The sequence below is a fragment of the Girardinichthys multiradiatus genome, chromosome 5 (genome assembly GCF_021462225.1).
Source record: "Girardinichthys multiradiatus isolate DD_20200921_A chromosome 5, DD_fGirMul_XY1, whole genome shotgun sequence".
NCBI classification, from domain to species: domain Eukaryota; kingdom Metazoa; phylum Chordata; class Actinopteri; order Cyprinodontiformes; family Goodeidae; genus Girardinichthys; species Girardinichthys multiradiatus.
The window spans coordinates 9,455,533-9,483,254 of record NC_061798.1 but is presented as its reverse complement, the minus strand read 5'-3'; the positions used below and the strand labels follow the sequence as shown (position 1 = coordinate 9,483,254).

Below are 27,722 nucleotides of genomic sequence, written 5' to 3'. Positions count from 1 at the left end.
CCAATCTCTCACCCTGGTTGGACAGAATTTCTTTTGAACCAAAATGTCAACAAGCAGACAAAAAACGCACGGCGGGCCCAATTCATGGTCAAAACTGATCTTTAATGTTCAGTTCCACTTGTGCCATTTCTTCATTTCAGATTTCTGCAGTGACTTACATCCTCCAGCATGACCAGTTTGTTTAGGATGCAAACAGACATGTCCCACATGAGAAATGATCAAAGTAAACACATCACAGGAAAAACATCATTTACCTAAAATGTTTGGTTGTTGTTTTTTATTGAATGACAGCTGGTGGACACAGCAGTCATGTACACAGGTAGTATGGACTGAATACTGTTAAGTGAAATGTACAAAACGATTGTTCTAAACTTCCACTGAGCAGGAAAAATGAAAAGGGGTGAAAGGAAGGCTGGGCTGTCATAAGGTCACTTTTCAAATCTAAGATACACTTAGAAGTCAGGACCAAGAACATCAACAAATCTGGGTGTTTCAGCTAGTTTTAGCTAGCATTGTGGCGCAGTTCAGAGTGAACTTCCATGTAAGACATGGAACAGTGGGGCTACAATAACCTACGGTTAGTGGCTGCCATTTAAATTCATGGGATGAAAAGTACCTCCTACATCTTTTAGAATAAAATGTATGTGGCTTCAGTGTGGTATTAATACTAGATTCAGTACTAAGACTTCAATTTCATGCAACAACCATACAACAATAATTTCACTAATTCAAGAAAAACTTAGAAGAGGTAAAATTATTATTAAAAATCTTCACAGTAAAGTTTTCCTCACATTCATACAGACCAGAAAAGCATGCAAGACAGGAAGGAAGGAAAAAAAATATATAGTACAAACAGCAGTTTTTGTTATGTTCTTCAAACATATGATCTAATTGCCCAGAGCTTGTGCTGCTGAAGTAACATTTGAGGAGATTTATGACGGGCTGCTGTAAGAAATATGAGCCTTGCACCTTTATGGCTGCGCTAATTTCAGGGGCAAAGGCCGCCTTCCAACCATAAAAATAGGAGTACATAAAGTGCTTCTGTTAAAATAAACAATAAAAACAGTACAAAAACAGCTTTCCAAAAACAGGTATCAAAACAATGCACTTGGGGATATGGAGGAGGAGGAGGGTGTCTGCTGGACTTTAGATGGTTCCTGAAGTATGAGCCGATTTTTGTTTTTAAGAGAAAACCAAACAGATGAGTTCCGGGATGAGAGGAGGTTAGGAGAAGGAGATGTGTGGTCAACCCAAGATGAGGCTGGACTTGCCCCCTGGGGGATTTCGGCGGCCAGGTGGTCCACCTGCAGCGGCATCCTCAGCCTGCGGGGGCTCCTCCTGCGTCTCTGGAGCCAGATTTGGTTCTGCTGCGATGTTTTCTAAACATGGTGAGACGTGTCATGTGTTTGTTAAGAAAACAAGACGATAACGACAGCCTGACACACCCACTAGATTCCCGCAGAGGCTCCATTTTATCATCCTTGTAAAATCCACTTCGTGGAAATCTTAAACATGCTTCTGCTTAATTACTCTCAGGACAAATCTAATGTTAATTGTTTATTTGCATCTCTCAAAAAAAAAAAAAAATGAATACTGATTGATAAATCATAAACAACAAAATATGCACTTATAATAAAGAGTCTGATTTTAGCATGCATGTTGTGCTTAAAACGATTGTTCAGGGGAAATCCACTGGTTGGAATGAGGAAAAACACCTGCTTACCATTACCACACACAGAATTATCTCCATCCTAAAAAAAGACGAGACAGAGAGATAACAGGTCAGCATATAGTTTCTTCCAGCAGTTAAAAAAATACAGCAAGCTTCAGAAAACTGTCCAGACTACAGCACTTCCCCCTTTTTATCTGTCTGTAGTCAAAGCCTAAACATTACCAGCGCAAGCCTTTCCTCTGAGTACACAGAAAGTGTGACGTTAAAGGCCAAATCCCCACCTACAGTGGATTTCACATCTCTGTTAAAATGTCAGGTTTGTGTGATGGCCATCATTCAAAACCTTTTTCCAGCTTTAATGTGACATTCATTCTGTGTAATTCAACTAAAAGTGAAATAATGTTTTTGGAAAAATAACAAGCCACGATTACCTGACTGCATATGCATGAACACTCTCAAACAGATACTTTGTTGAAGAACCTTTTGAGTCAGTCTTCTTTATTGTCACACTTACTTCAACTATTGTGAAGCTGATTAACCAGATATAAAGGCCAGGCCTTTTCAGATATTAGCACCCTTTAGCTGAAGCTATTATTGGCAGAGAGGTTGGATGGCTTCAATAAGACCTTATTGTGTATCAGTCAGGTTACAGGTTACAAAAACAAACTACTTTCCACCACTACTTTCAACTTCATAAATAAACACTTAGCTGTCGGCGTCATACTAAATCTCTACATTCTATATAAATCCTACTCTTTCCCCCCTTCACTGATATTTTCCGGTGTATCAAGCATGTTTTGTACTTTATCTGGGCAGTGCCTCATTGTGCACACAACATTTAGAGTGCAGAGACCAAACTGGAAAAACTACTATGGTCGCTTTCAAAATAAAAGCAGCACAATAGGATTTGTGACCAAATTAATTATGGAGAACTAATAACAGGAGGACCAGGGTCCAGATTTTACTGGTTCATTTGTGCGTTTCCGCATCCATTCAATCTCTGCAAACACTTTGGGTAAATCATAGCTTTTACCATTAGGCTTCCATACAATATTCTGATGATATGCTTCTTTTACTACATAAGGGATAAATCCCAACTGTGTTTTGATGGGATAAAACCAAACCTGAAATTTTGCACCACAATTTCAGAAGGCATGTTTGGCACAAACACAACACTGAACATCACAATGGAAAACCCCGAACCTACACTGAAAAATGGGATTAGAAGCATCATGCTATGGGGTTATCTTTCTTCAGATTTTCTCCCTCCAAGGTGGGTAAACTTACGAACAATGTTAAACACCAGTCAGTTCTGACCTAAAATATCCAGGTGTCTGCTAGACAGATGAGGATGAAGAAGGGTTTCATCTTTTAGAGTCACACTGAGCCCAAATCAACAAAACAATGGCGTCACCAGACAAAAAGATAAAATTTTGGAATTACTTAGCCAGAGACCAGAACTAAATCCAACAGAAAATCTGTGCAGCGACCTGAAGATGGCACTGAACAAAGATGTGAAAAAAAGGCAAAAAGGTTAAATATTGCCAAGTCAAAATGTGGCACAGTGTATCAAAAAGTGCTTTGAAAAACGTTTAGTTTAATGCTGTATACCCTTATGCAACCAGGCTATTACAGCTGTTTTTAATTATTGCATTTCCTCCTATTATATGTGTCAAAAAAGCCACAGATGACAGACCTGCTCATCAAGGGACCATTCAAGCTGATGATGTCCCATGCAGATGTGAACTTTGAAAAACTAAGGTGCTCTTCAGGGCAGAAAGGCCTTGATGAAGACATTATAGGATCCACTAATTTTAAGTCATTTTGCACGGTTATGCCCCACGAGTTAGTGTTCTGGTGTAACAACTTTGACAAAGATAGGTAAAAAAAAAACTCAAAACCATTTACTGGTGGTGCTGTAACTGTGTATGATTTGTGGATATATACTTTCATACGCTCCTAAAATCTAAAATACATTTTTGCACAGTTGATATAAAATAATGATACTCCTGGCAGATTTAAGTTTAAAATCCTATAACTAGAGTAGCCCAGCCAGAGTTGTTCTATGTAAGTTGTTTAACTGTCTTTTCATAGATCTCTCACTTCCAATCAAAAAACAACTTGAGTCCAGTGACATTTCTGTGTCTGATCGACATATAGGGTAGTTCGACATGTTAAAAGTGTCCTATTAGGAAAAAAGGAAAAACAGGAGGGAAAACGATCTCTATTTTAGCCATTATGGTTACATTTACCTAATTGTAATTGTTTTGATAATTACTGACCATTCTTCTCTCTATTTTCCTCAAGCTTCCACACAACACACAACGTTAAACACCAGGAGGCTCTTGCATCCTTCAAGCCACTGGAGTCTGACTGGAGCAGAGTCTGATGTGATGCCTTCTGTTAGGGTCATAGAATGAACCCATTTGGAGAAATATATGCTGCACAGGTGATTGCAATGCATAAAATGTGTGAAACAAATACCTACTATTATTATTACCTGATTACAATAAAGTCATGAGACCATGCAGGTTTTGTTTTGTTACATAATAATAATAATACTTCCCTTTCGAGATCTCACTACATAAAAAAGGTTGTCGCAGATCCTTTTTACAGTTTCTTAGTTTTCAGTCTGAATATTAATGATCATATGACTGCATGACTCAGTCACTTCCATCAACCACCACATCATTTATTCCCACAGTACCCAAACAAATTCTCATCAAATAAAAAGAATACAGTAGTCTGTCTGACACCTGGATTAAGCGTCCTCAGTCAGACTGATTTGAACTTCATAACCCCTCAAGAAGACTGTTCCAGCTGGCACCAAGGTGCCACCCAGGCATTAGTGGCTCTACACCAACATCATCTCTGTGGAAGACCGCGGCCAAGAGGTGATCCAAACGCCACAGGTGTCACAAGAAGAAGCCGCTCGGGTCCATGAAGTAACACAGCTGCAGTCATCTCTTAAGTTCGGTATGAACAACAAATCGGCTGAATTACTTTTTTATTGACAGCAGGAAGTTACATACTAAGCCCAAACTAGCCTGTCTCTTTGCTGATAAATTTGTGATAAATGTTTAAAGAAAATAAAAATTGCAGAAAGGAAGAGGAGACAGAGGTACAATCAATACTTGAATAGATAACATGGCTGAAACTCTTCCCCGAATGATTTATAGAAACAAAATCCTTAAGGATAACATTTTTGATGCTTCACAAACTGTTCAGCCAACTTCTATTTTTGCAGCTATGTGTGACAGTTATTGCATCTGCACCACATGTCTGTTTACATTAAAGAAAGACCAAAATGGCAAAGTTCGGTACCTCATCAAACAACGAGAAGCGATCAATAAAGTGAACAATAAAGTTAGCTTAAGAGTTAGCTTAGCACAACTTGGCACAATAATGTGACGTAAACAAACAAATGCAGGATGCATTTCTCATCCTTGAAATGATTTCCAACAACCTCCAGCTTTAATGATCCTAACACAGCCTTGAAAAAGAACCAGGCTTAGTGGACTCTACTGTAACTGAATATCCATAGGGAGCTTGCCAGTAAACTGATTTAGTGTCAAAAAAATATAACTACTACTGCACTAAGAAACAACAAACTGAGTTTGGGGTTATTCTCTTTGGTAGAGGTGCACAATATATGTAATCCCAATCATCATAGCAATACCCATGTGCAAGGACTGCTTGGTTGTAATAATTGCTAGGTTATTTTATTTCAAGTGTCATCTATTCCCACTCTGTATCTGTAACATACATGGTCACTTGGATTGACTAAGTGACCTCAACTCCCAAACCTCATGTATGTTGTTAGTTACTGAGAGTGCTAAAGCTCTCAGCAGGAGGTGGAGACATTATGTAACAATAAAGAAAGAAAAGATTCAAGAAAATCTGTGTTAATCACCATCAATATCGCCCTAAGGAGAACGTTCAGTTAGCAGGAGGTCCCCCTTGTTTCTGAACAGAGGACCTGTGTTTTCATGGTTGTAGCTACACTTCTGAAGCAGTTTGGCCAGTCTTTGAAGAAGTGCTTCTTTCTCTCCTGTTTCTGCATGTTATCTTCTCCTCTATGTGCTGAAAGATTCCAAACCACACATCCTAAAATTGACTTTTCTGCGTTACAGTTTTTATCATATTGATTGAACCTCCTTACTTCTTGCAAGTCTTGTTTATGCTTTTATGTCCCACCACCAGCTGCTTTCAGCCCCTCGTGTCATCTAAGGTGCCTGGTTCTGGATTTAAGTGTATAGTGAAAGAGGACTAGAATAGTTCCCTCCATGTTTGGGAAGTTTGCCCTTCCTTATTTTTGCCCATGAAAACTGATAATTGGAGGACATTCTTACTATGGCAGGAGCCTCTCCAACGTGATTGACGGCATGATTGATGCCTCTTCTCAGGGGGGCTGACGGCTCTCCGCACAGAACACCTGTGGGTTTCCCTCCTGCAAGAGCAAGAAATCGGCAAAATAAGAACCATCACGTTGAATGCAGGCTCTGACTATTCACTGTATGCTGTGCAGCTGCAAAGTCTCATCTGCACATGGACGTTATTGGCATTCTTTACATTTTCTGATGCAGAGCCAACAGCTTCTCAAGAGTTACAGCATTGAGCAACAATAATTGAAGAACAACATATAACATCAATCAGCCTTTCACATTTATTTATTGTTGTATGAGACAAAATGAACATACCCCAGAAACTACCATAAAACTAAATCGTCAAACTAAACCAACTCTACAGCACAGGATTCAAACTCCGGTACTCGGGGCCAGGGTCCTGCAACCTTTACATTTGCTTCGGTTTCAAAACACCTGAATCATATAATTTGGTCATTAGTAGCATTCTGTAGAACTTGACTGCACGCTGAAGAGGCAATTCAACCTCTTGATTCAGGTGTGTTGGAGCAGGTACACATCTAGATGCTGCAGGACACTGGCCCTCGAGGACTGGAGTTTGACACCACTGCTCTACAGCATAAACTAAATATATATAATTGAATAAGGCACAAGCATCTAAAAATGAGTTAGACCAACATGCATGTTAATTACCAGCTCGCAGTGTCTAACATTTAAAGGAAAAGCATATGTATGGTGGTTTTAACCCATCAGATGACCAGAGGATTTGAGCAACAGTGGGTCAGTTTGTCCCTTTGGAAATTCATACCCATGTACTTCACCAATATACATTGCTCAAAAAAATAAAGGGAACACTCAGATAACACATCCTAGATCTGAATGAATGAAATATTCTCATTGAATACTTTGTTCTGTACAAAGTTGAATGTGCTGACAACAAAATCACACAAAAATCATCAATAGAAATCAAATATATTAACCAATGGAGGCCTGGATTTGGAGTCACACACAAAATTAAAGTGGAAAAACACACTACAGGCTGATCCAACTTTGATGTAATGTCCTTAAAACAAGTCAAAATGAGGCTCAGTATTGTGTGTGGCCTCCACGTTCCTGTATGACCTCCCTACAACACCTGGACATGCTCCTGATGAGACGGCAGATGGTCTCCTGAGGGATCTCCTCCCAGACCTGGACTAAAGCATCCGCCAACTCCAGGACAGTCTGTGGTGCAACGTGACGTTGGTAGATGGAGCGAGACATGATGTCCCAGATATGCTCAATCGGATTCAGGTCTGGGGAACAGGTGGGCCAGTCCATACCTTCAATGTCTTCATCTTGCAGGAACTGTTGACACACTCCAGCCACATGAGGTCTAGCATTGTCCTGCATTAGGAGGAACCCATGGCCAACCGCACCAGCATATGGTCTCACAAGGAGTCTGAGGATTTCATCTTGGTACATAATGGCAGTCAGGCTACCTCTGATGAGCACATGGAGGGCCATGCAGCCCTTCAAAGAAATGCCACCCCACACCATTACTGACCCACTGCCAAACCGGTCATGCTGAAGGATGTTGCAGGCAGCAGATCACTCTCCACGGTGTCTCCAGACTCTGTCATGTCTGTCACATGTGCTCAGTGTGAACCTGCTTTCATCTGTAAAGAGCACAGGGCGCCAGTGGCAAATTTGCCAATCCTAGTGTTCTCTGGCAAATGCCAAGCGTCCTGCACGGTGTTGGGCTGTGAGCACAACCCCCATTTGTGGACGTTGGGCCCTCATACCATCCTCATGGAGTCTGTTTCTAACCGTTTGTGCAGACACATGCACATTTGTGGCCTGCTGGAGGTCATTTTGCAGGGCTCTGGCAGTGCTCCTCCTGTTCCTCCTTGCACTAAGGCGGAGGTAGCGGTCCTGCTGCTGGGTTGTTGCCCTCCTACGGCCTCCTCCACGTCTCCTGGTGTACTGGCCTGTCTCCTGGTAGCGCCTCCAGGTTCTGGACACTACGCTGACAGACACAGCAAACCTTCTTGCCACAGCTCGCATTGATGTGCCATCCTGGATGAGCCGCACTACCTGAGCCACTTGTGTGGGTTGTAGAGTCCGTCTCATGCTACCACGAGTGTGAAAGCACCACCAACATTCAAAAGTGACCAAAACATCAGCCAGAAAGCATCGGCACTGAGAAGTGGTCTGTGGTCCCCACCTGCAGAACCACTCCTTTATTGAGTGTGTCTTGCTAATCACCAAAGATTTCCCCCTGTTGTCAATTCTATTTGAACAACATCATGTGAAACTGATTTTTAATCAGTGTTGCTTCCTAAGTGGACAGTTTGATTTCAGAGAAGTTTGACTTACTTGGAGTTATATTGTGTTGTTTAAGTGTTCCCTTTATTTTTTTGAGCTGTGTATTTCTTAGACTGAAGGTATTTTGACCACAACCAGGGGTGGAAATAAGTCCCAGCTTCTAGCCAAATGTGGCCAAATTTGAACAACGCACAAGCCACGGCGGTGGATTATCAATTTGAACAGAAAAACAGCATTTAATTTGTACTGACCTGTTTGGGGCAGCAATGCATCGAAGCAGCTGCTAGTCTGGTCTAAGTGCCATGGTCAGTAAAAGAAGAAAAACTAAACTGTAACTTTATCAATGTGGCATTACACTTCTGCTGTAAGTAAGTGGGCGGCAGATAAAAGTTTCTCAAGAGAAGTCAAGGGAAGAACCCTAAGTTACAGAGCGTTTTTCTTAATAAGAAACTGAAATGAGCTCGTTTTGTGAGTTACGTGAGTTATGTGATGGGCTCGTTTTTTATTAGAGCAGCCAGTCAATGTTTTGAAGCATGGCTCTCCAGCAGCAAAACTAATAGCTTCATTGTAGGCACAAGAAATTTTAGATTTGAGGCTTTGAATGTCCACAAATAGTCTACATGCCACAAGGAGGTGGTATGCATCATTCAAGGACATGTGGTCCCAAAGAAAACTGCTGCTATGAGAGCCCAGTCCCACGTGAAAATGCTGTGTAATATTTCTTTGTCCTTCGGTATATATTAGCTAAAAAGAAGGGAATAGACACAGTAAGCACCTGTGTAAACAGGAAGCCAGCCAGAGTGTTTATGAAGTACATCACTGAAGATGAGAGAAACTCCCTCAAAGCAAAGATTGAAGAAGCCAGTTTCCTCTGCATAATGTCAGATGGATCAACCGACACAGACATGGCAGAGGAGGAAATCTTGTATGTCTGAGCAAGGGGGGGAGGTGGAGGTTAGCTTTGTTGGAATACAGGCAGTGGAAAAGGCAGACACAGAGAGCATCACCAACGCCATGTTTGATGACAAGACTGTGGAGACGATAAGTGGCAGGGCAAGCTGGTTGCATGTGCAACTGATGGAGCCTCAATGATGGCACAGAAACAAGGAGGTGTGGTCAGCAGGTTAAAAGCAAAGAACGGCAATGATGTCCTGGAATTACTGTATGGTCCATCGCCTGCAGCTGGCTTTCAAAGCTTCAGGTAAAGAGTTGCGCTTTGGCAAAGTAGAAGATCTTCTATGAAAAATGTTTCTGCTTCAGATCCAGACACCTCTTTTACCCACAAGGGTTGGAGGCACTAAGTGAGTTACTCATATGTTCAGGGCTCATGATCACTTTTTACAACGCCATCAAGGTCTTGTTAAGTATCTAGAACAGGTTACACTAAAATACCGTGTCAGTAATGGTTATTTCATTTAGACTGGCTTCAGTGTAGTGTCAAAATAATATTGTGTATAAATTTGACCTATCATTGTCTTATTTGTTGTCTTTAAAGATTCAGCTACCAGATGGTGTGGATATGAACACTGTGCAGAAGCACAAATTGCACAACTTCCTCAAAACCTTCCGGAAATCCTGCTTGTGGATGTTCTCAAACTTCATGCATGACTGCCTAACCCACCTGAGCAACCTCTCTCTTACAACTCAGGCCTTAACGGTGAAACTAGCTGAAGTGCATGGATGTCTCACCTCTACCCAGTCAGTACTGGCAAAATACAAAACAAGTTGAGAGGTCCAGACATAGTATGAAAGTTACTAAGCTCTGATATACCACTGGCTAGGCCCCAAACTGGCAGCCCGCATAGAGCAGAACCAGTGCAATGAAAAGGCTTTAAGCTCAGTGAGGAAAACAGAGAGTCTAGAAAACTAGACAGTCTGAGTGAGAACTTGCAGAGCCGATTTGCTGACAAGAGCTTCAGTGGTCTCCATGAAAACGAGTTGGTGGGTCTGAAGTCTTGGCCTCATGTTAAAATAATTTAAACATTGGTGATCCATGTACTGTCTTGTACTATGTATTGTACTATTTGTGTATCTTTCTGCAGAGTTTGGGGAGGCAGCAATAAATGAACTGACTAGATATTTTAAGCAAATCCTTCAATCCTCAGGAGTGACAACTAATCTCATCTCAGACCAATGGACGATATTGGAAAAACACATTGAACCAAAAAGGTAACACCCTCCATTCTACAACCTGGCCTGAGATTAATCAAATGCTATAACACCAGTGCCCTGATGTGCTCAGCCAAATGGACCTAGTCCTCGCCATTCCAGTCTCAATAACCGTGATAAAGCTCGTTAAAAGTGAACAAAGGTCTAGACTTTCGGTAGCTGCTGTCTGACCTCCAGATTGCAACCCCCTCGATTGAGGGTTTTGACCCCAACCATGCTATCCAAGTGTAGCACCAGGACAGCAAAAGACCCAGCAGGCCTGATCAAGGCAAATGTAAAAATGTTACACATTTAGTGGGTGGCAGTGGCTAGTATAAAAATCTACTTAATTTACAGCCACTGTGGCTGCTCTAGAAAATGTTTTAATTTCCACCCCTGAACACAACTGTAGATTGGGAGTCCAAGGTGAGTACAGATCATGTCTGAAGGAATACAGACACTTGCAGATCAGCACATGAAGGGACGTATGTTTTTAATCCCACCCAGAACTTCGAGTGGAAAAATGTGTAAATCATGACATTTCGGTTGAAAGACCAGATGGAGATAGCAGACAGCTTAAATTCATTAAAAAACTACCTTAGACATAGACAACAGAATTTTGTTTCACCTGGTTTGACTGATATAATCAGAAATTAATATTTTGGCCCAAACTCCAAACCAAATGTCCATATCCAAATGTCAGGAGAAAAATAGTCAATGCTCATTAGCTGGCTATCACACTCCTTTTTTTCCAAGCATGGGGGTGGCAGCATTGTGATGTAGAGATGTTTTATTGCAGCCAAATTTAGAAAGTTTTTCAAGAAACCCTCAAGATGGCCCTGGACCTTGGACTGAGGCCACATCTTGATCTTTCAAAATGACAATAGCCCGAAGAAAACAGCCGAGATAACATCGGAGTGGATTCAGGTTCAGTCTGTGAATGTCCTGGAGTGGCCCAGCCAGATCCTGGACCTTCATTTAACATCTCTGGAAAGACCTGAACATGTCTACTGATGCTGTACATCCAAACTGACAGACCATGAGAGGATCTGCAGAGAAGAATGGTAGGAAACCCCAAAACAGGTGTGCAAAGCTTGTAGAGACATATCCAGCAGACCATTCTTTTTAATTACTGTAAATTAGCGAGTATAATCTGACAAATTGTCTGTATGAAAGGTCCTTCTCATACACGAATTACTTGGCTATGAAATCACCAAACTGCAAAAGTATAAACACCAAAATTTCAGCTCTAACAGTCTGTCTCCGCAAAGCTAATAAAAGGTTAAGTGTCGCTCTGGGTGTTTTGACCATAACCAAGGGTCTGTTTCCTTGTGACAATTGCAAGTATAGAGTGAAGTAAAGGGGAAAATACAACCCATACATTCAGAAAATTGTAAAAATATCTGAATCTGGGTGTAATGACTTGACATGATGACCTTTATTTTGTCTGCTATTGGTTTCTGACTAAGACTCTTTGTTACATGTCCCACTCACTTTCTAATATGCTTCGGGGACATTTTTGTACTCCTAAAAACTACTTTCACATTAGATGTTGTCACACTAGATCTGTTCATAACTATAATTTTGAACAAAGACAGATGTGCTCATTTTTTGCTGCGTAGGTTTTTTTCTCACACCTCCATGAAAGTCTCTGTATTCTAAGCATTCACACCCCTTGAACTTTTCCACATATTGTCACATTACAACTGCAAACATAAATTGATTTTTTTTTTTATTTTATGTGAAAGACCAATACAAAGTGGTATACCATTATGAAGTAGAACGAAAATTACACATGATTTAAAGCATTTTTTACAAACACAAAACTGAAGAGTGCGAAGTATTCAGCCACCTTTACTCTGAGTGCAACCAATTTGCCTTCTGAAGGTGCATGATGATTGCCAATGACCAAATAGAGTCCATCTATTTGTAATCTAATCTCAGTACAAATACAGCTGCTCTGTGATGGCCTCAGGGGTTGGTTAAGAGAATATTGGGAAGCAAACATCATGAAGTCCAAGGAACACACCAGACAGGTCAGGGATAAAGTTGTGGAGAAGTTCAAAGCAGGCTTAGGCTATTAAAAGATTTCCCAAGCTTTGAACATCTCATGGAGCTCTGTTCAATCCATCATCCAGAAATGGAAAGAGTATGGCACAACTGTAAACCTACCAAGACAAGGACCTCCACCTAAACTTACAGGCTGAACAAGGAGAGCTCTGATCAGAGATGCAGCTAAGAGGCCCATGGTGACTCTGGATGAACTGCAGAGATCCACAGCTCAGGTGGGGGAATCTGTCCACAGGACAACTATTAGACGTGCACTGCATAAACATGGTCTTTATGGAAGAGTGGCATTGTCAAAAGAAACCATAAGAAGTCCCGTTTGCAGTTTGCCAGAAGCCATGTTGGGGACACAGCAAACAGCAGAGGTTCACCTTCCAGCAGGACCACGACCCAAAACATAAACCCAGTGCTACAATGGAATGATTTAAAACAAAACATATTCATGTGTTAGAATGGCCCAGTCAAAGTCCAGACCTAAATCGATCGAGAATCTGTGGCAAGATCTGAAAACAGCTGTTCACAAACACTCTCCATCTAATCTGACTGAGCTTGAGCTGAAATGATGCCTCATTTATAGATGTTAGGTGTTTTTATAGTGAGGCTGAGGAGTGTATAAATGTTACTGCTATAAAAGCATAAGAGAAAACTGTAGCAGACAACAGTAAAAGCCTGCCTTCTGTTTAGATTGTGACAAAGCTGTGAACTTTTATGTCCAAAGAGTAAAAGTCTAGTTCTAAATATGTTTTATGAAATGAGTCAGATTAAATATAGTCTGATTATTTTATAATCCTTGTTCAACCTAAACTCAACAGTCAAATTGACCATCAGAAACACTAGTAACGATAAGAAACTACGGTTTCTTGGGTAATACTCCACAGGAATAAAGCCAAGGTCAGTTTAGAGCTTCTTTAACCTTATGTGCAAATCCCCTTTGCTGGGAATGCTTGTTTCAAGAAAACAAAAGGAGATAAGACATGTACAGTAGTTAAGACTGTAATCTTGTGAGCTATTAATTCGATTAAAGAGAAAAAATATATATATATATCAAGTTAATTTTATCAGAATTTCATCAAAGGCTTTTTAATCTAATAAAACGAGTTGTTAACATTAAATATGTCTTTGTGATGACATAGACGGACCTCAAAATGTACTTTTTAAAATAGGCGTGAATCGCCCCCCCTTATATGCTTCACACTGTAGGGAATTTATACACTTTGAGGGGTATTTACTTGAGCTTGACGGTGTGTCTTACACTGTCGTACTCAAACCTCAGATTAATTCACAGCTTTAATTTGTTCCTGCTGTGTGTGATGTGTTAAGAGTGATCTAGTCTACTAGGAAGGACGTCAGGACCACTTGGACCTCAAATCGGCGATATTCAACATGTTGGATTGTCTTGGATTGCCATTAAAAGTGGACACCTTTGCTCATAGTCCGTGGTAACAGATTTTACGTGTTCCCCCAATTCCCTGTTCCTGGATCAGGTGCGAGAGGAACCATTTTTCAATCATTCTTATAGCCCCAAGAGCATAGGCATTCACTGGTTCCTGAATCTGCAGCAGCTGCGGTCAGGCCACCGGTGGCGGCTGCCATAGAAGGATGCACTCCCCAAGTGGGAGGGGTGATCAGGAGCTACCCAGAGATAGGCCAGCGTCTCTGGGTCTGGCCACTGACCCAGCTTAGGAAAGCTCGGCCCCCGCAGGAAGTCGTGCGCATAATTCAGGGTGCACAGGCGGCTTCTTTTACAGCTTTAATTACATTTCTGGCATTTAAAACAGGACTGCTGTCAATTCTGACATCTGCAAAGAGAGGGAGTGAATATCTGCGCTCTCTGTTGCTCCTTCATGTTTTAGAATACAGAGTGATGGCAGTACAGTTGGGCTATATCCTAATCCTGCTTTTATACCTAAAGCATCACAAGCTCATTCATAGCCAAAGTGGTAACTCTGAATGGCTTCTATCCTCTGCCTCATAACTCTGAGGAGGAAACTGTGCCTCATCTTCTCTGTCCCGTGCACGTTCTCATGTTATGTGGCGCGCACGGCTACAACCAGCGTCTGTTTCTACATTACAGAGAAAACTCTGCAAGACAGCCGCTGTCTGCTCAGCGCCTTTTAGACTGGTTATGTGAAGCTGTTTCACATGCTTACATTTATCTGGAATCTTACCTGGTCCCTTGTATTATATCTCATGTATTTTATAAACTCACCATCTGTCTATAAACTAAGATACAGTGGGGAGGACAAGTATTTGATACACTGCCGATTTTGCAGGTTTTCCCACTTGCAAAGCATGTAAAAGTGTTTAATTTTGATCATAAGTACTGTATATGAGAGTGTCTTTTGAGCTGTACAGCTTGGAGTTTTAGCATCTACACAACCATGATGTGTTCCACCACAATTCTCTGATGTTAAACTTTACTGGGATGAGTTAGAAGTGGATATAAACTGAGAACAAATTAGTCACAGAAGACTTCATGACCTTCAGTCGTGGCCAATGCATGTTAGTAGTGTGTGTTTAAAATGGACATTTTGATTGACTGACTGATTCTGGTCACAAAATGTTTTGATTGCTGTCCTGATCCAATACTGAAGGTCAAACAAAGACATCCTCATCAATACCAGTACAAATTTGAATCTCATGGCGCAGAGCATACTGGTAGTGTAAGAGTTAAGCACGTGACCAGAGGCTATAGTCCTTGATGCGACCGTCCCGGGTTTCAGTCCCGGACCCAGCGACATTTGCAGAATGTCTCCTCCTCTCTGCCCCTCGTTCCTGTCTGCCTACTGTCCAAAAAATAAATCATAAAAACCCAAAATTCATTGTCTCAGAATATTAAAACATCAATAGAATCAGAATCAGAAAAGCTTTATTGCCAAGTACGTTTTTGGACATACAAGGAATTTGTTTTGGCGTAGTCGGTGCAATACAGTACAAATTAAACAGTATAAACATATCTACAATATAATATAAATATATGTGCACAGTTTTAAGTGAGTGAGAGTAAATGTAGAGCAGTATAAGATGCAAGAGCAATACAACAGTGCAGGTGATCATTGTGCAAGTATGGCAGTGCAAGTAAAGCAGGAGTCCAAGCTGAGCGTTAATGTAACGCATAGAGTTCAAAGTTACAGGTGTCCTGTCAGCAAAAAGTGGGGGTGTGGGTGAAAGGGAGAGTGTCAAGGTGGTTTCTGGGCTTTGTTAACAAGGCTGGTGGCAGATGAGAAAAAACTGTTCTTGTGGCGTGAGGTTTTGGTCCGGATGGACCGCAGCCTCCTGCCAGAGGGGAGAGTCTCAAAGAGTCTGTGACCGGGGTGGGAGGGATCAGCCAGAATCTTCCCTGCCCGCTTCAGGGTCCTGGAGGTGTACAGTTCCTGGAGCGACAGTAGACTGCAGCCAATCACCTTCTCAGCAGACCGAATGACACGCTGCAGCCTGCCCTTATCCTTGGCTGTAGCAGCGGCGTACCAGATGGTGATGGAGGAGGTGAGGATGGACTCAATGATGGCTGTGTAGAAGTGCACCATCATAGTTTTTGGCAGGTTGAATTTCTTCAGCTGCCGCAGGAAGAACATCCTCTGCTGGGCTTTCTTGATGAGGGAGCTGATGTTTGGCTCCCACTTGAGATCCTGGGAGATGATGGTTCCCAGGAAGCGGAAAGATTCCACAGTGTCAATTGTGGAGTCACAGAGGGTGATGGGGGCAGGTGGGGCTGGGTTCTGCCTGAAGTCCACAACCATCTCCACTGTCTTTAGAGCGTTGAGCTCAAGGTTGTTCTGGCTGCACCAGTCCAACAGATGGTCCACCTCCCATCTGTACGTGGACTCGTCACCATCAGAGATGAGTCCGATCAGGGTGGTGTCGTCCGCAAACTTCAGAAGCTTGACAGACTGGTGACTGGAGGTGCAGCTGTTGGTGTACAGGGAGAAGAGCAGAGGAGAGAGAACACAGCCTTGGGGGGAACCGGTGCTGATGGTCAGGGAGTCAGAGACGTGCTTCCCCAGCCTCACGCGCTGCTTCCTGTCAGACAGGAAGTCAGTGATCCACCTGCAGGTGGAGTCGGGCACACTCAGCTGGGAGAGCTTCTCCTGGAGCAGAGCTGGGATGATGGTGTTGAAGGCAGAGCTGAAATCCACAAACAGGATCCTGGCGTAGGTTCCTGTGGAGTCCAGCTGCCGGAAGATGAAGTGAAGGGCTAGGTTGACTGCATCATCTACAGACCTGTTGGCTCTGTAGGCAAACTGCAGGGGGTCCAGGAGGGGGTCAGTGATGTCTTTTAGGTGTGAGAGCACAAGACGCTCAAAGGACTTCATCACCACAGAGGTCAGGGCGACGGGTCTGAAGTCATTAAGCCCTGTGGTCCTTGGCTTCAATAAAAGTGATATTTTAAACAGAAATGTGAGGCTTCTGAAATGTCTGTTCATTTCTATGCACTCAACACTTGGTTGGGGCTCCTGATGCTTGAACTACTGCATCAATGCGGCGGAGCATGGAGGAAATCAGCCTGTAGTTCTGCTGAGGTGTAATAGAAGCCCAGGTTACTTTGAAATGAATCATCTGTGTTGTTGGTTCTGGTGTCTCTCATCCTGCTCTTGACAATACTCCATAGATTGTCTCTGGCAGGGGTCTCCAACTCCAGGTGTGCTTGGGCAGGGATTCATCTAAAGGTTCCAGGGCAGTAGCTCCCAAGGACTTGAGTTTGAAACCTGCGCTCTATAAGGTTCAGGTCAGACCAGTTAACTGGCCAATCAAGTACAGTAACACCATGGTCTAGAACCAGTTTTTGGTACCTTTAGCAGTGTGGGCAGGTTCCATGTCTCGCTGGAAAAAGAAATTAGCATCTCCATAAAGCTTGTCAGCAGAAGGAAGCATGAAGTGCTCTAAAATGTCCTGGTAGATGGTTGCATTGACTGTAGACTTCAGAAAACAGTGGACCATCACCAGCAGATGACATGGCACCCGAAATTATCACTGACTGTGGAAACTTCATACAGAGCTTAAAGCAACGTAGATTCTGTACCTCTCCACTCTTCATCTGAACACTAGACCCTTGATTTCCAACTGAAATGCAAACTTTGGACCACTGACCAACAGTCCAGTTACTGTTCTCCTAAGACCAGGTAAGATGCTCTGGTTCAGGAATGGTTTGACACCAGGAATGCTACATTTGTAGCCCATGTGTTGGATTCGTCTGTGCACAGTGGCTCTTGATTTTCCTTGACAATCCTCTCCTGCAGTTATCCCTTTTGGTGGTGCACCCTTTCCTACCACACTTTTTCCGTCCATACAACTTTTTATGTATTTAACTTTTTGACAATACTCTATTTTTCTGAGACACTAAATTTTGGCGTTTTCATTCTCTGTAAGCCATAATCATTATTTCCTTTATTTATTTTCTGTGTGTAATGAATCAATATAACATATCAGTTACACTTTCTGAAATGAGTGACAAAAATATTGAACCATTTCATGATATGATGAATATAAGTGTATGAGGTTTTTATTTTTTAGTAAATGTAACCTTAATACATGTGCGCTGAGTAAATCTATCTGGAATTTGTCAATTTAATTTTATACCTTAGACAATTTCTGAGTGTCAGTGCAAGAATCCTTGGTCTTGAAAACAAGAAGAGATTAAATAGATTAAAAAATCCCTTTTGACGTCATTTAATCAAGTTCCCACTAACTTCCTTTTTTTGAATGAAAAGAGAAGTAAAACAGGGAATTGAGAAATGGTTTGACGGCCACAGCGAAGTAAATACTGCCACAATAGAAGGCTATAGTTCTATAGTTAAATGCAAGAGGTTAGAGGAAAAAGGAGAAATGTCAGTCATGGGTAAAAGTTTCAGTGTCCATTAAGCCTGACAGATGATATTCTCTGAAAATGTTCTAGAAGGTTTGTGCTCCTCAGTGACCATCCATACTGGATGTTATAGACTACTGCTTTTTAAGGAAAGACTCAAACTGAGATGAACACTAAAATGACACACCTAAATAAAAACTATATATCCACAGCAGAGGTTAGTAATGTTTTATCCGTCATCATTTGGTACAAAGTATTAGAGTAGTTTCGTTTGTAGCTAGAAGAAGTCTGCAACAAGAAAAATGGCTGAAACAGAAATTACTGACATAGGACATAAATATGTAAAAAAAACGTCTACATTCACCAGTGGGACATTTCTAACCATTAAAGGAAATGGGGAAGTCATTTTGTCAGTCTTTAAAGTGGGGATGTTCAGCAGTTCAAAAATAACAAAAACATCCGGAACATCAATACTGGAGAACAAGTCAGAACAAAACTATTGCAGAAATCGCAGTACAAAGAAAAATCAGATCTGATGCACTTTCATTTTACAAAACGGGTAGTTTCCCAACTTTCATATTAATCATTAGTAATATTTTATTAGAGAAACACTTAAAAACTGACCTGTAGATTTTTAGGAGCATACTGAGAACATTTAATTAACCCCATTTACAATATTTTATACATTAACTATACAATCAGATACTTTTTAACTCTACTTTTTACTCTATACAACATGAGATACTTTCACAGTGCCCCGGGTTTAGGCAGCTTGTTGAGAGTTCGCCTCGTATTCTGTCTCTGGGTTTCTGTCCCTTCCACCTCACTTGTTGTACACTATGTAAAACAGCAACCAACTATTAAGCCATTAACTTGATCAAGTGTTTGGTTAATTTTTTTTATAAAATCATAGTGCTCTAATAAAGAAGCTGAGGGTCACAAACAACCTTTAAGCATTTATTTTGATTAAAGGTCGTAAATGTTCTGGACCTTAAAATTATAAGATTTGTATGTAGTTGGAAGTAGTTTTGAGAACCTCTGCAACGAGAGAAACTAAAGTGAAGTGTGCCCTCTGGTGTGCGAAGAATTTCAACAAGCGGATTGTGAATTCCTCTGGAGAACGTCTAATTTTCATCTAGAGCTAACACGCACCCAACAATGACCCAGCTCTTACTAACTGTACACGTGAGAGGGCTGAGTCTTACTGACCTACATTGATAATCTGGTATTTACTGTGGTGTTGATGGACAGGAAATTCCACCACTGGGACATAAAGGAAACCAAAGCCACTGTGTTTTAGAATGGATCTCTATATTGTTTTTACAAATACATGTTTTAACTTGTGTCCTAAACTCTGTAATATGCCATGGATTTGTTGGGGCTTAAATCAACAGAAATACTTAGATTACTTAGAATCAAGCAATGATACAGCTTAAAGAAAAACCGACAGGTAAAGAAAGGAACTTGGTACCACCCAGCTCAGCTCACCCAGCTCAATAGACTGTTTTTTATTCCAGTCTATTGAGCTTGTTAGAAGCGGGGAGGCTAAAACTGAAAACATTCGGTCCTCAAAACAAGCAAAGAATTATTTTTTCCCACTTACCTCTTACTCCGCCACCATTCATAAAAGTAAGGCAGCAAAAAGAAATCTTTACTACAGATTTAAGGCCGGAGGAAAATAGACAAAAAGCAACAGGAAGTAAGTCAGATCATACCTGGTGGGTTGTTCCTTCGATTGGCGTAAGGGTCCTCCGGCTCTGCGAACACACTGGAGGCCATCTTGTTTTTCCTGACGGGAGGCTTCTCCCCATCCGCCCCAAGAGAAATGTTGGAGCCGCCACCAGGAGGGCGCAAAACCCTGGAAAATGATCACAGACACTGCTACCAAATGTTGGATCCTTCTGTTTTGTTTTTCAATTCTATATGATTTTTTTTTTTTTTTTAAAGAATGTTTCATAAACCCAATTATTCAAGAGAAATTACATAAAAAGCAATGAAGGCTGCACAGTGGCGTAGTTGGTAGCACTGTTTCCTTGCAGCAAGAAGTTCCGGGGTCGAGTCGCGGCAGGGGGTCTTTCTGCATGGAGTTTCAATGTTCTCCCTATGCATGCGTGGGTTCTCTCTGGGTACTCCGGCTTCCTCTCACAGTCCAAAAACATGACTGTTAGGTTAATTGATCACTCTAAATTGCCCTTAGGTGTATGAATGAGTGTGTGCATGGTTGTTTGTGTGTTGCTCTGCGATGAACTGGCGACCTGTTCAGGGTGAAACCCGCCTCCCGCCAATAGACTGCTGGAGACAGACACCAGCTTCCCCGCGACCCACTATGGAAGCGTTATAGAAAATGACTGACTGACTGGTAATAAATGCTACATACAAGACTAACAACTTATAGCTTTAGTCTTTTAAAATTAACGGCACACATTTGTAGACCAAGTACGAGGGATTTTATTATGGAGGATTGATTTAGTTTTAGATTTACTACTGATTGGCCCTTTACAGGAAAAGCTGACTTCTGATGGAACATACGGATTAGTATTAAAGATGCACCCAGATGACTTTCAGCTTGACCACTGACCTGTCACTTCGAAACCTAAAAATCCAACATTTTTCCAAACAGTTAACAATTCATACATAAGAAGTTGCACTAAAAACATCAACTCTTCGGTGTGGAAGTTATTACTAAGAGAAGAAGGCTCAAACTTAGCCTTAGTTTAGTCTCACTGTTGGAAGAAAAATTAACCTGAAGCCAACTTCAGCAGACAACAGGAAGTCTGAATGGTTTACAGCTAAATGTTTTGTTTATGGAACATGGCAGATTTGGAAATATTGTCAGTTTTTTGAAACTCTAAGTTAAGGTACAAATCTAAATTTTCATGGGAATACACAAGGAGACTGATGTTTACAATTACCAATACAAACACTAATCACATGTCAACACTGTAATCATTTTGTCTTTATTTTGAATTAGTAAAACCACGCATTACAGCAACTACACCTCCTTCACACACTGTGGGACTTCGCCCCCCTTCTGCTATAAATAATAAATGACTGCTCTTAGCACACTTTGAAAAAACGTTTTGAGCGTTTGACTATAGTTATATAGTTATAAAAAGACGTTGGAATTGCATTTAAATTAAGGGGACAAGAAGACGGGAAGCAACAAGAAGTTATTGCACAGTACAGCTGACTGTGATGCAATCAAATTCAATCAGACCATGTTGCGTTTAAAGTCATGGCTGGAAATTTTGCATTGGCACAAATTTGCTTTTTGCCCTTAATCTGTAAATGATGTTTATGTATCTATGATATACTAAAGAATAATTAAAGCATTTTAAAGGCTTTTATCAGCAAAACCATCAAACTTATGTGAGATCTTCAACAAGTCACTGGAGCTTTGTGAAGTTCCCTCCTGCTTCAAAAGCTCTACTATCATGCCAGTAACCAAGTAACCCACCATCACAGGATAAAATGACTACACGCCTGTCACTCTGGCGTCTGTGGTCATGAAATCCTTTGAGCGACTGGTGTTGAAGCACCTGAAGGACACGACAGGCCCTCTGCTGGACCCTCTGCAGTTTGCCTACCGGAACAACAGGTCAGCAGATGATGCTGTCAATTTGGGACTACACTTCATCCTGCAACACTTCGACCACCCAGAGATGTACGCCAGACATTTGTGGACTTCAGTTCGGCCTTTAACACTATCAACCCAGATATCCTCCACCAGAAGCTCATCGCCAGTACCAGTTTCCTGAAGGACTGGCAGCAGCAGGTGAGGCTGGGGAGCATCTTCTCCTGCACAAGAACCATCAGCACTGGCGCTCCCCATGGGTGTGTTCTCTCCCCACTCCTCTTCTACCTCTACACAAACGACTGCACCTCAGCAGACCCGACTGTGAAACTCCTTAAGTTTGCAAATGACACCACTGTTACTGAACTGATCCAGAACAGTAATGAGTCTGCATACAGACAGGGAGTGGATTGGCTGGTACACTGGTGTGGTCAGAACTCAATTCAATTCAATTCAAAGATACTTTATTGATCCCCGAGGGGAAATTAGAATTCCAGTACAACCCATCCAAACATACATCATGACACAAGACAAGACAATGGGGGGACGGGTCACTGAGGCTTTGCTGCCCACTCACAGGCGCTGCCCTTGCTAGATCAGAAAAGAGGCCACATTAGGTAAGTAGAGGGGGAAAAAAATCATATTTCACACCTTATCCTTAGCAGGATACAGTTTGAGATTGCAAAAAACCTCAGCACAAAGAAGCAACAAATTTACAAAACAACATCATGCTGGGAACGGTGAAGGTGGTGTGAGGGGTGCATATGTTTCTCTTGAGCATGTGTGTGTGTGCTAGTGAGTGTGTGCAAGTAAGTCCATGAAGCACTGTCACAGAGGCCATTGTTCTTGATGGTTCGTTGGAATGTACATCAACCGGCCAAGTTCTGAGCAGGTCCACAGGTGTCCTCAGGGAAGGGAGAGGGCAGAGGGAGCAGAGTGTCATGTTTACATAACTTCCAGGAGAAGTTGAAGATAGCCAGCCATCAAGGCCACGCAGGGGAGCCAGATTCAGAAAAACAATAATTATTTGGGTTAGGCTGACTCTTAATTTTCCGTCAGCCTTGAGAGTCTCACTGGTGCTTCTCAAAGGCGAATCCAAATAGACAAATTCCTGGTCTTTCTGCCAGATCCAAGCGAACAACTTTCTCCAAGATTTATACCATTTCACCCCTGAGTCCAGGAACCGCAACCCGCTTGCGATCCTGTATAAGGATCACATCCAGTCTGCGATTCAGCTCACGTAACATCTCATTCTGAGTGTTGATTGCTCTGAAGATCCAATCACACATGCCAGGCAGCCTTACAATGGCCAGAACATCTGCTGACATGCTCCGAATTTCCCGATATGCCAGGTAACCGCTGACTCCAAAAAGCAGAAATCCTGATATCAAACATCCAATTATATACACATCTTCCACATCCTCGACTGACATTATCGACAGACACACAATCCTCCACTTCTGCCAGGAGTCCATCGTGTATTCGGGGAAAAATGTCCCGTCCGGGCAAGTGGGCTCTCCCGACCCCTGTCTTCTCGTCGAGAAAATTTGATCAATTGCATTGAGAGACCAGCTGACCAAATCCATAATTTGGAAGAATTTGGAAGATGTGCAAAAAGAGGCTCCAAAAAAAAGACAAGACACAGAGCTGAAGCAGGGCAGATATGGGAGGGGTGCGGGAGACAGAGAAAAAGCGTCCACCTCCACCGAGAGCAGGAAACCTAACCCACTCAAGACTGTGGAGAGGACGGTGGACTTACAGAAAACACCACCCCCACATACCCCCCTCACCGTCCTCAACAATATAGTGTCTGCTGTGGGCCACTTCTGGTTCCTAAGAACCACCATTTCTCGAAACTTGAGATGGTCCTCACACAAAGACAATGTTCGGAAGAAGGTACAGCAGAGACTGTACTTCCTGAGGCAACTCAAGAAGTACAATTTCTACAGGAGCTGCTGGTCATCTTCTACACTGCCACAATCCAGTCTGTTGTGTCTTCATTCATCTCAGTGTGGTTTGGCTCATCCACAAAACAGGACAGGTCCAGACTGCAACGAACAATCAGGTCTGCAGAGAGAATCATCAGGGCTGACCTTCCCTCCATCCAGGACTTATACAGGTCTAGGGTCAGGAAAAGAGCAGGAAAGATCTCTGCAGACCCCACACACCCTGAACATAAACTGTTCAGAGCTTTACCTTCAGGCTGCCGCTACAGAGCACTGTTCGCTAAAACCAGCCGCCACAAAGACAGTTTCTTCCCCCAGGCTGTTTCTCTGATGAACACTTGACAGTCGTCAGAGTTCCACAACAACACCATGCACACTTGGACTGATCTCACATTATATTACATTGTAAAGTCAAGTGTGTATATATGTACATTTAAAAAGAAGATTTTCTTTATAATTGAGAGCAAAGTTTACCGGGTTTAAATTTCTTGTTTGTCTGTACAAACATATAAAGCTGATTCTGAACAGTTAATATTTAATGTATTAACCATTACTCATAACCTCTGCCGTTTGCTCTGGCATGCTGGATCTTACCTTTCAACAATAGTCTGGACTCCTCGAAGTATGGACTGATGGCAACCTACACTCACCGGCCACTTTATTAGGTACTCCTGTCCAACTGCTCGTTAACGCAAATTTCTAATCAGCCAATCACATAGGCATGCAGACATGGTCAAGACGATCTGCTGCAGTTCAAACTGAGCATCAGAATGGGGAATAAAGGTGATTTAAGTGACTTTGAACATGGCATGGTTGTTGGTGCCAGACAGGCTGGTCCGAGTATTTCAGAAACTGTTGATCTACTGGGATTTTCAAGCACTACCATCTCTAGGGTTTACAGAGAATGGCCCAAAACCTAAAAAAAACAAAAGAAAATATCCAGTGAGCAGCAGTTCTGTGGGCACAAATGCCTCGTTGATGCCAGAAGTTAGAGGAGAATGGCCAGACTGGTTCGAGCTGATAGAAAGGCAACAGTAACTCAAATAACTACTCGTTACAACCACGGCATGCAGAAGAGCATCTCTGAATGCACAACACGTTAAACCTTGAGGCAGATGGGCAACAGCAGCAGAAGACCACACCGGGTGCCACTCTTGTCAGCTAAGAACAGGAAACTGAGGCTACAATTTGCACAGGCTCACCAAAATTGGACAATAGAAGATTGGAAAAACGTTGCCTGGTCTGATGAGTCTCAATTTCTGCTGTGACATTCGGATGGTAGGGTCAGAATTTGACATCAACAACATGAAAGCAAGGATCCATCCTGTCTTGTATCAACGGTTCAGGCTGGTGGTGTAATGGTGTGGGGGATATTTTCTTGGCACACCCTGGGGCCCCTTAGTACCAACTGTCAACGCCACAGCCTACCTGAGTATTGTTGCTGACCATGTCCATCCCTTTATGACCACAGTGTACCCATCATCTGATGGTTACTTCCAGCAGGATAACGTACCATGTCATAAAGCACGAATATCTCAGACTGGTTTCTTGAACATGACAATGAGTTCACTGTACTCAAATGGCCTCCACAGTCACCAGATCTCAATCCAATAGAAAACCTTTGGGATGTGGTGGAACGGGAGATTCGCATCATGGATGTGCAGCCGACAAATCTGCAGCATCTGTGTGATGCTATCATGTCAATATGGACCAAACTCTCTGAGGAATGTTTCCAGTACCTTCTTGAATCTATGCCACAAAGGATTAAGGCAGTTCTGAAGGCAAAAGGGAGTCCAACCCGCTACTATCAAGGTGTACCTAGCTGAACCCATTTTGTTGTCTTCTGGTAATCCCCCAGCTTTCTGAGAATGTATCACAAGGTAATCGTGTGGTTAAACATCTGGGGAGTTTCATGGCCACCAGTTCAAAATGTTTAAGTTATATTCTTTGTTACTACTTTTGACTTCTGATACAGCACTCCATCCTGCTGACAAATGCACCGATCATTGCTAAATTTTGCCTGGATTGTTGGAAAAAGTTACTCTTGTAGTACATTTTGATCTCACTGTTTCTTTATGGCAGTAGCCTTAGGCAGTGTTGTGAGTAAGCCGTCTCTCTTGCATGAGAAGCAACCTTGTTCTCCACAAATGGATTGATGTTTCACTCTTGGACTCATGGAAGCACACACATCTTCTTGACAGCACAAATGATTTTCTAGAATAATCAAAAGTAGAATTTCTAGGTGAAACTAACTTTGTTCCGTAAGGCAGATCACATGTACCAGGTTTGAACAGGGCCGTTGATTTTAAGCACTCTTTTATATCAGTCACTCAACTAATTAGAATGATACAGCAAGTATACTTTTAGCTTTATAGCATCACATGTGCTTCTGATATGACTATTATGTGAAATAAAGTTAGCTGAGCTCAGTGTGTGCAGAACAAAGACAGCGGAAATGGTCATATATTTTTTTTACTATAACAACATTCAAACATTAGGGTTTATTGTTGGAATCACTAAAATTTGCTTTTGAAAGCCTTGATACAAATAATTATATCCATTACTGTATTTTTCCATTTAATGTGTGGCATCTACATAGCCTGTGATTCATCTGTGTTTAGGAAACATTTCTGAATGTAAAGCTGAACAGTTGTGGCCTGCTGCATTAATTCATTCTTTTACACTCCTGCCTTGATTTGAAATATACTTATTTAATTGTATATTTCTATGCAAAATGATGTGAATTTGACCCGTTTGACATCTGAAATGGTTTGAAACAACACTGGTCCGCATTAACCCTCGTTATTTATTTGCTACACTGGGTTACTATTATTTTAACAATGCTAGTTTTTACAGCACAGGCAACGCTGTACATTGGTTCTATGGTAAATCTGCAGGTCTCAGACATTTACCTCTATAACATCGTTATTACGTGGTAATACGGTCGCAAAGGTTTCAGGATTTAAGGACCAGGATTTCTTACATTCACCTTATTCTGTGATTATATTTCTGTTGCGTAAGTAGACCAGTAATCATGACCCAGATCAATTCAAAACCTTTATGTGAAATACAATTTCCACGTGCCTCGGCTTGAACTTCAGGTGTGGCCAGCTGTAATATGGCCCTTGGTATAATCAGGCAACATGCTGGGCAGACTGATTCTACATCAGCTGTCGTCTTGACAACTGATCTGAAATGAGCCGAGACCCCACCCTAATGGAGTGACCGATCTGGTGTGCAAAGCCTTTTTCAGACTGTAAACACGACAGCTCACAGTTAGGAAAATGCTGCACATTCACGGAGATGTAAGAGGCCGTCAGAGGGTTATTACCGAGCTGTTAGTTGAGTGGATTTTTTTTTTTTTCTAAAGGGATGGTCCATGCATGCTAAGTTGCTAGCTATGGTTATCAATGGCAAAATTCAATCATGAATCACCAAACAGCCGGTTTGTTTTTCTATCGCCATTTAAACATTTTAAAACGGATACTTAAATATAGAAGCAAGGCTTCAGAAATATATATATATATTTCGTAAAATCTACGTTGCATCGTTGTTAAAGTCAGGATGCTGAACTTATGGGCTAAAGGCTTCACAGCGGTTTGAACGAAGCCTTTTACTTACCTGGAACTGCTTTTAGCACCGGGCTCCATCCCCTGAAATGTCGTGGTAGTCGTCATTTCTGCACAAAAACGCCGTACGCTAATAATAAACTTGTTAGGAGAAACGCAAACTGCACTTGTTAAAACAATGCTTCACCACCTCATCATCGCCTGAACAAGCTAGCGTTTCCGAAGCATCAGCATCCACCTGCCTGCAGTCTAAGCAGGAAACCCAGCCTGAC

At 41.9% G+C, this 27,722-nt stretch overlaps 1 protein-coding gene across 1 annotated transcript; it reads right to left on the bottom strand.

The window, feature by feature from the left end:
- Window positions 1-81: 81 nt before the first annotated feature.
- On the bottom strand, window positions 82-27,722 carry jpt1a (Jupiter microtubule associated homolog 1a). Its single transcript, XM_047366817.1, has 5 exons — window positions 27,503-27,722; window positions 20,077-20,219; window positions 6,025-6,122; window positions 1,724-1,751; window positions 82-1,379 (listed from the first exon to the last, which is right to left on the bottom strand). The coding sequence occupies exons 1-5, from the start codon at window positions 27,556-27,558 to the stop codon at window positions 1,246-1,248; spliced, it is 459 nt and encodes a 152-aa protein (XP_047222773.1). The 5' UTR covers window positions 27,559-27,722; the 3' UTR covers window positions 82-1,245.

What these genes read in the sequence shown, in the direction of transcription:
- jpt1a (XM_047366817.1), bottom strand. Translation starts at nt 27,558, where the DNA reads ATGACGACTACCACGACATTTCAGGGGATGGAGCCCGGTGCTAAAAGC. An exon ending in TCGAAGGAACAACCCACCAG is followed by an intron (nt 6,123 to 20,076) that starts GTATGATCTGAC and finishes TTGCTCTTGCAG; the next exon opens with GAGGGAAACCCACAGGTGTT. An exon ending in TTGGAGAGGCTCCTGCCATA is followed by an intron (nt 1,752 to 6,024) that starts GTAAGAATGTCC and finishes GTCTTTTTTTAG; the next exon opens with GATGGAGATAATTCTGTGTG.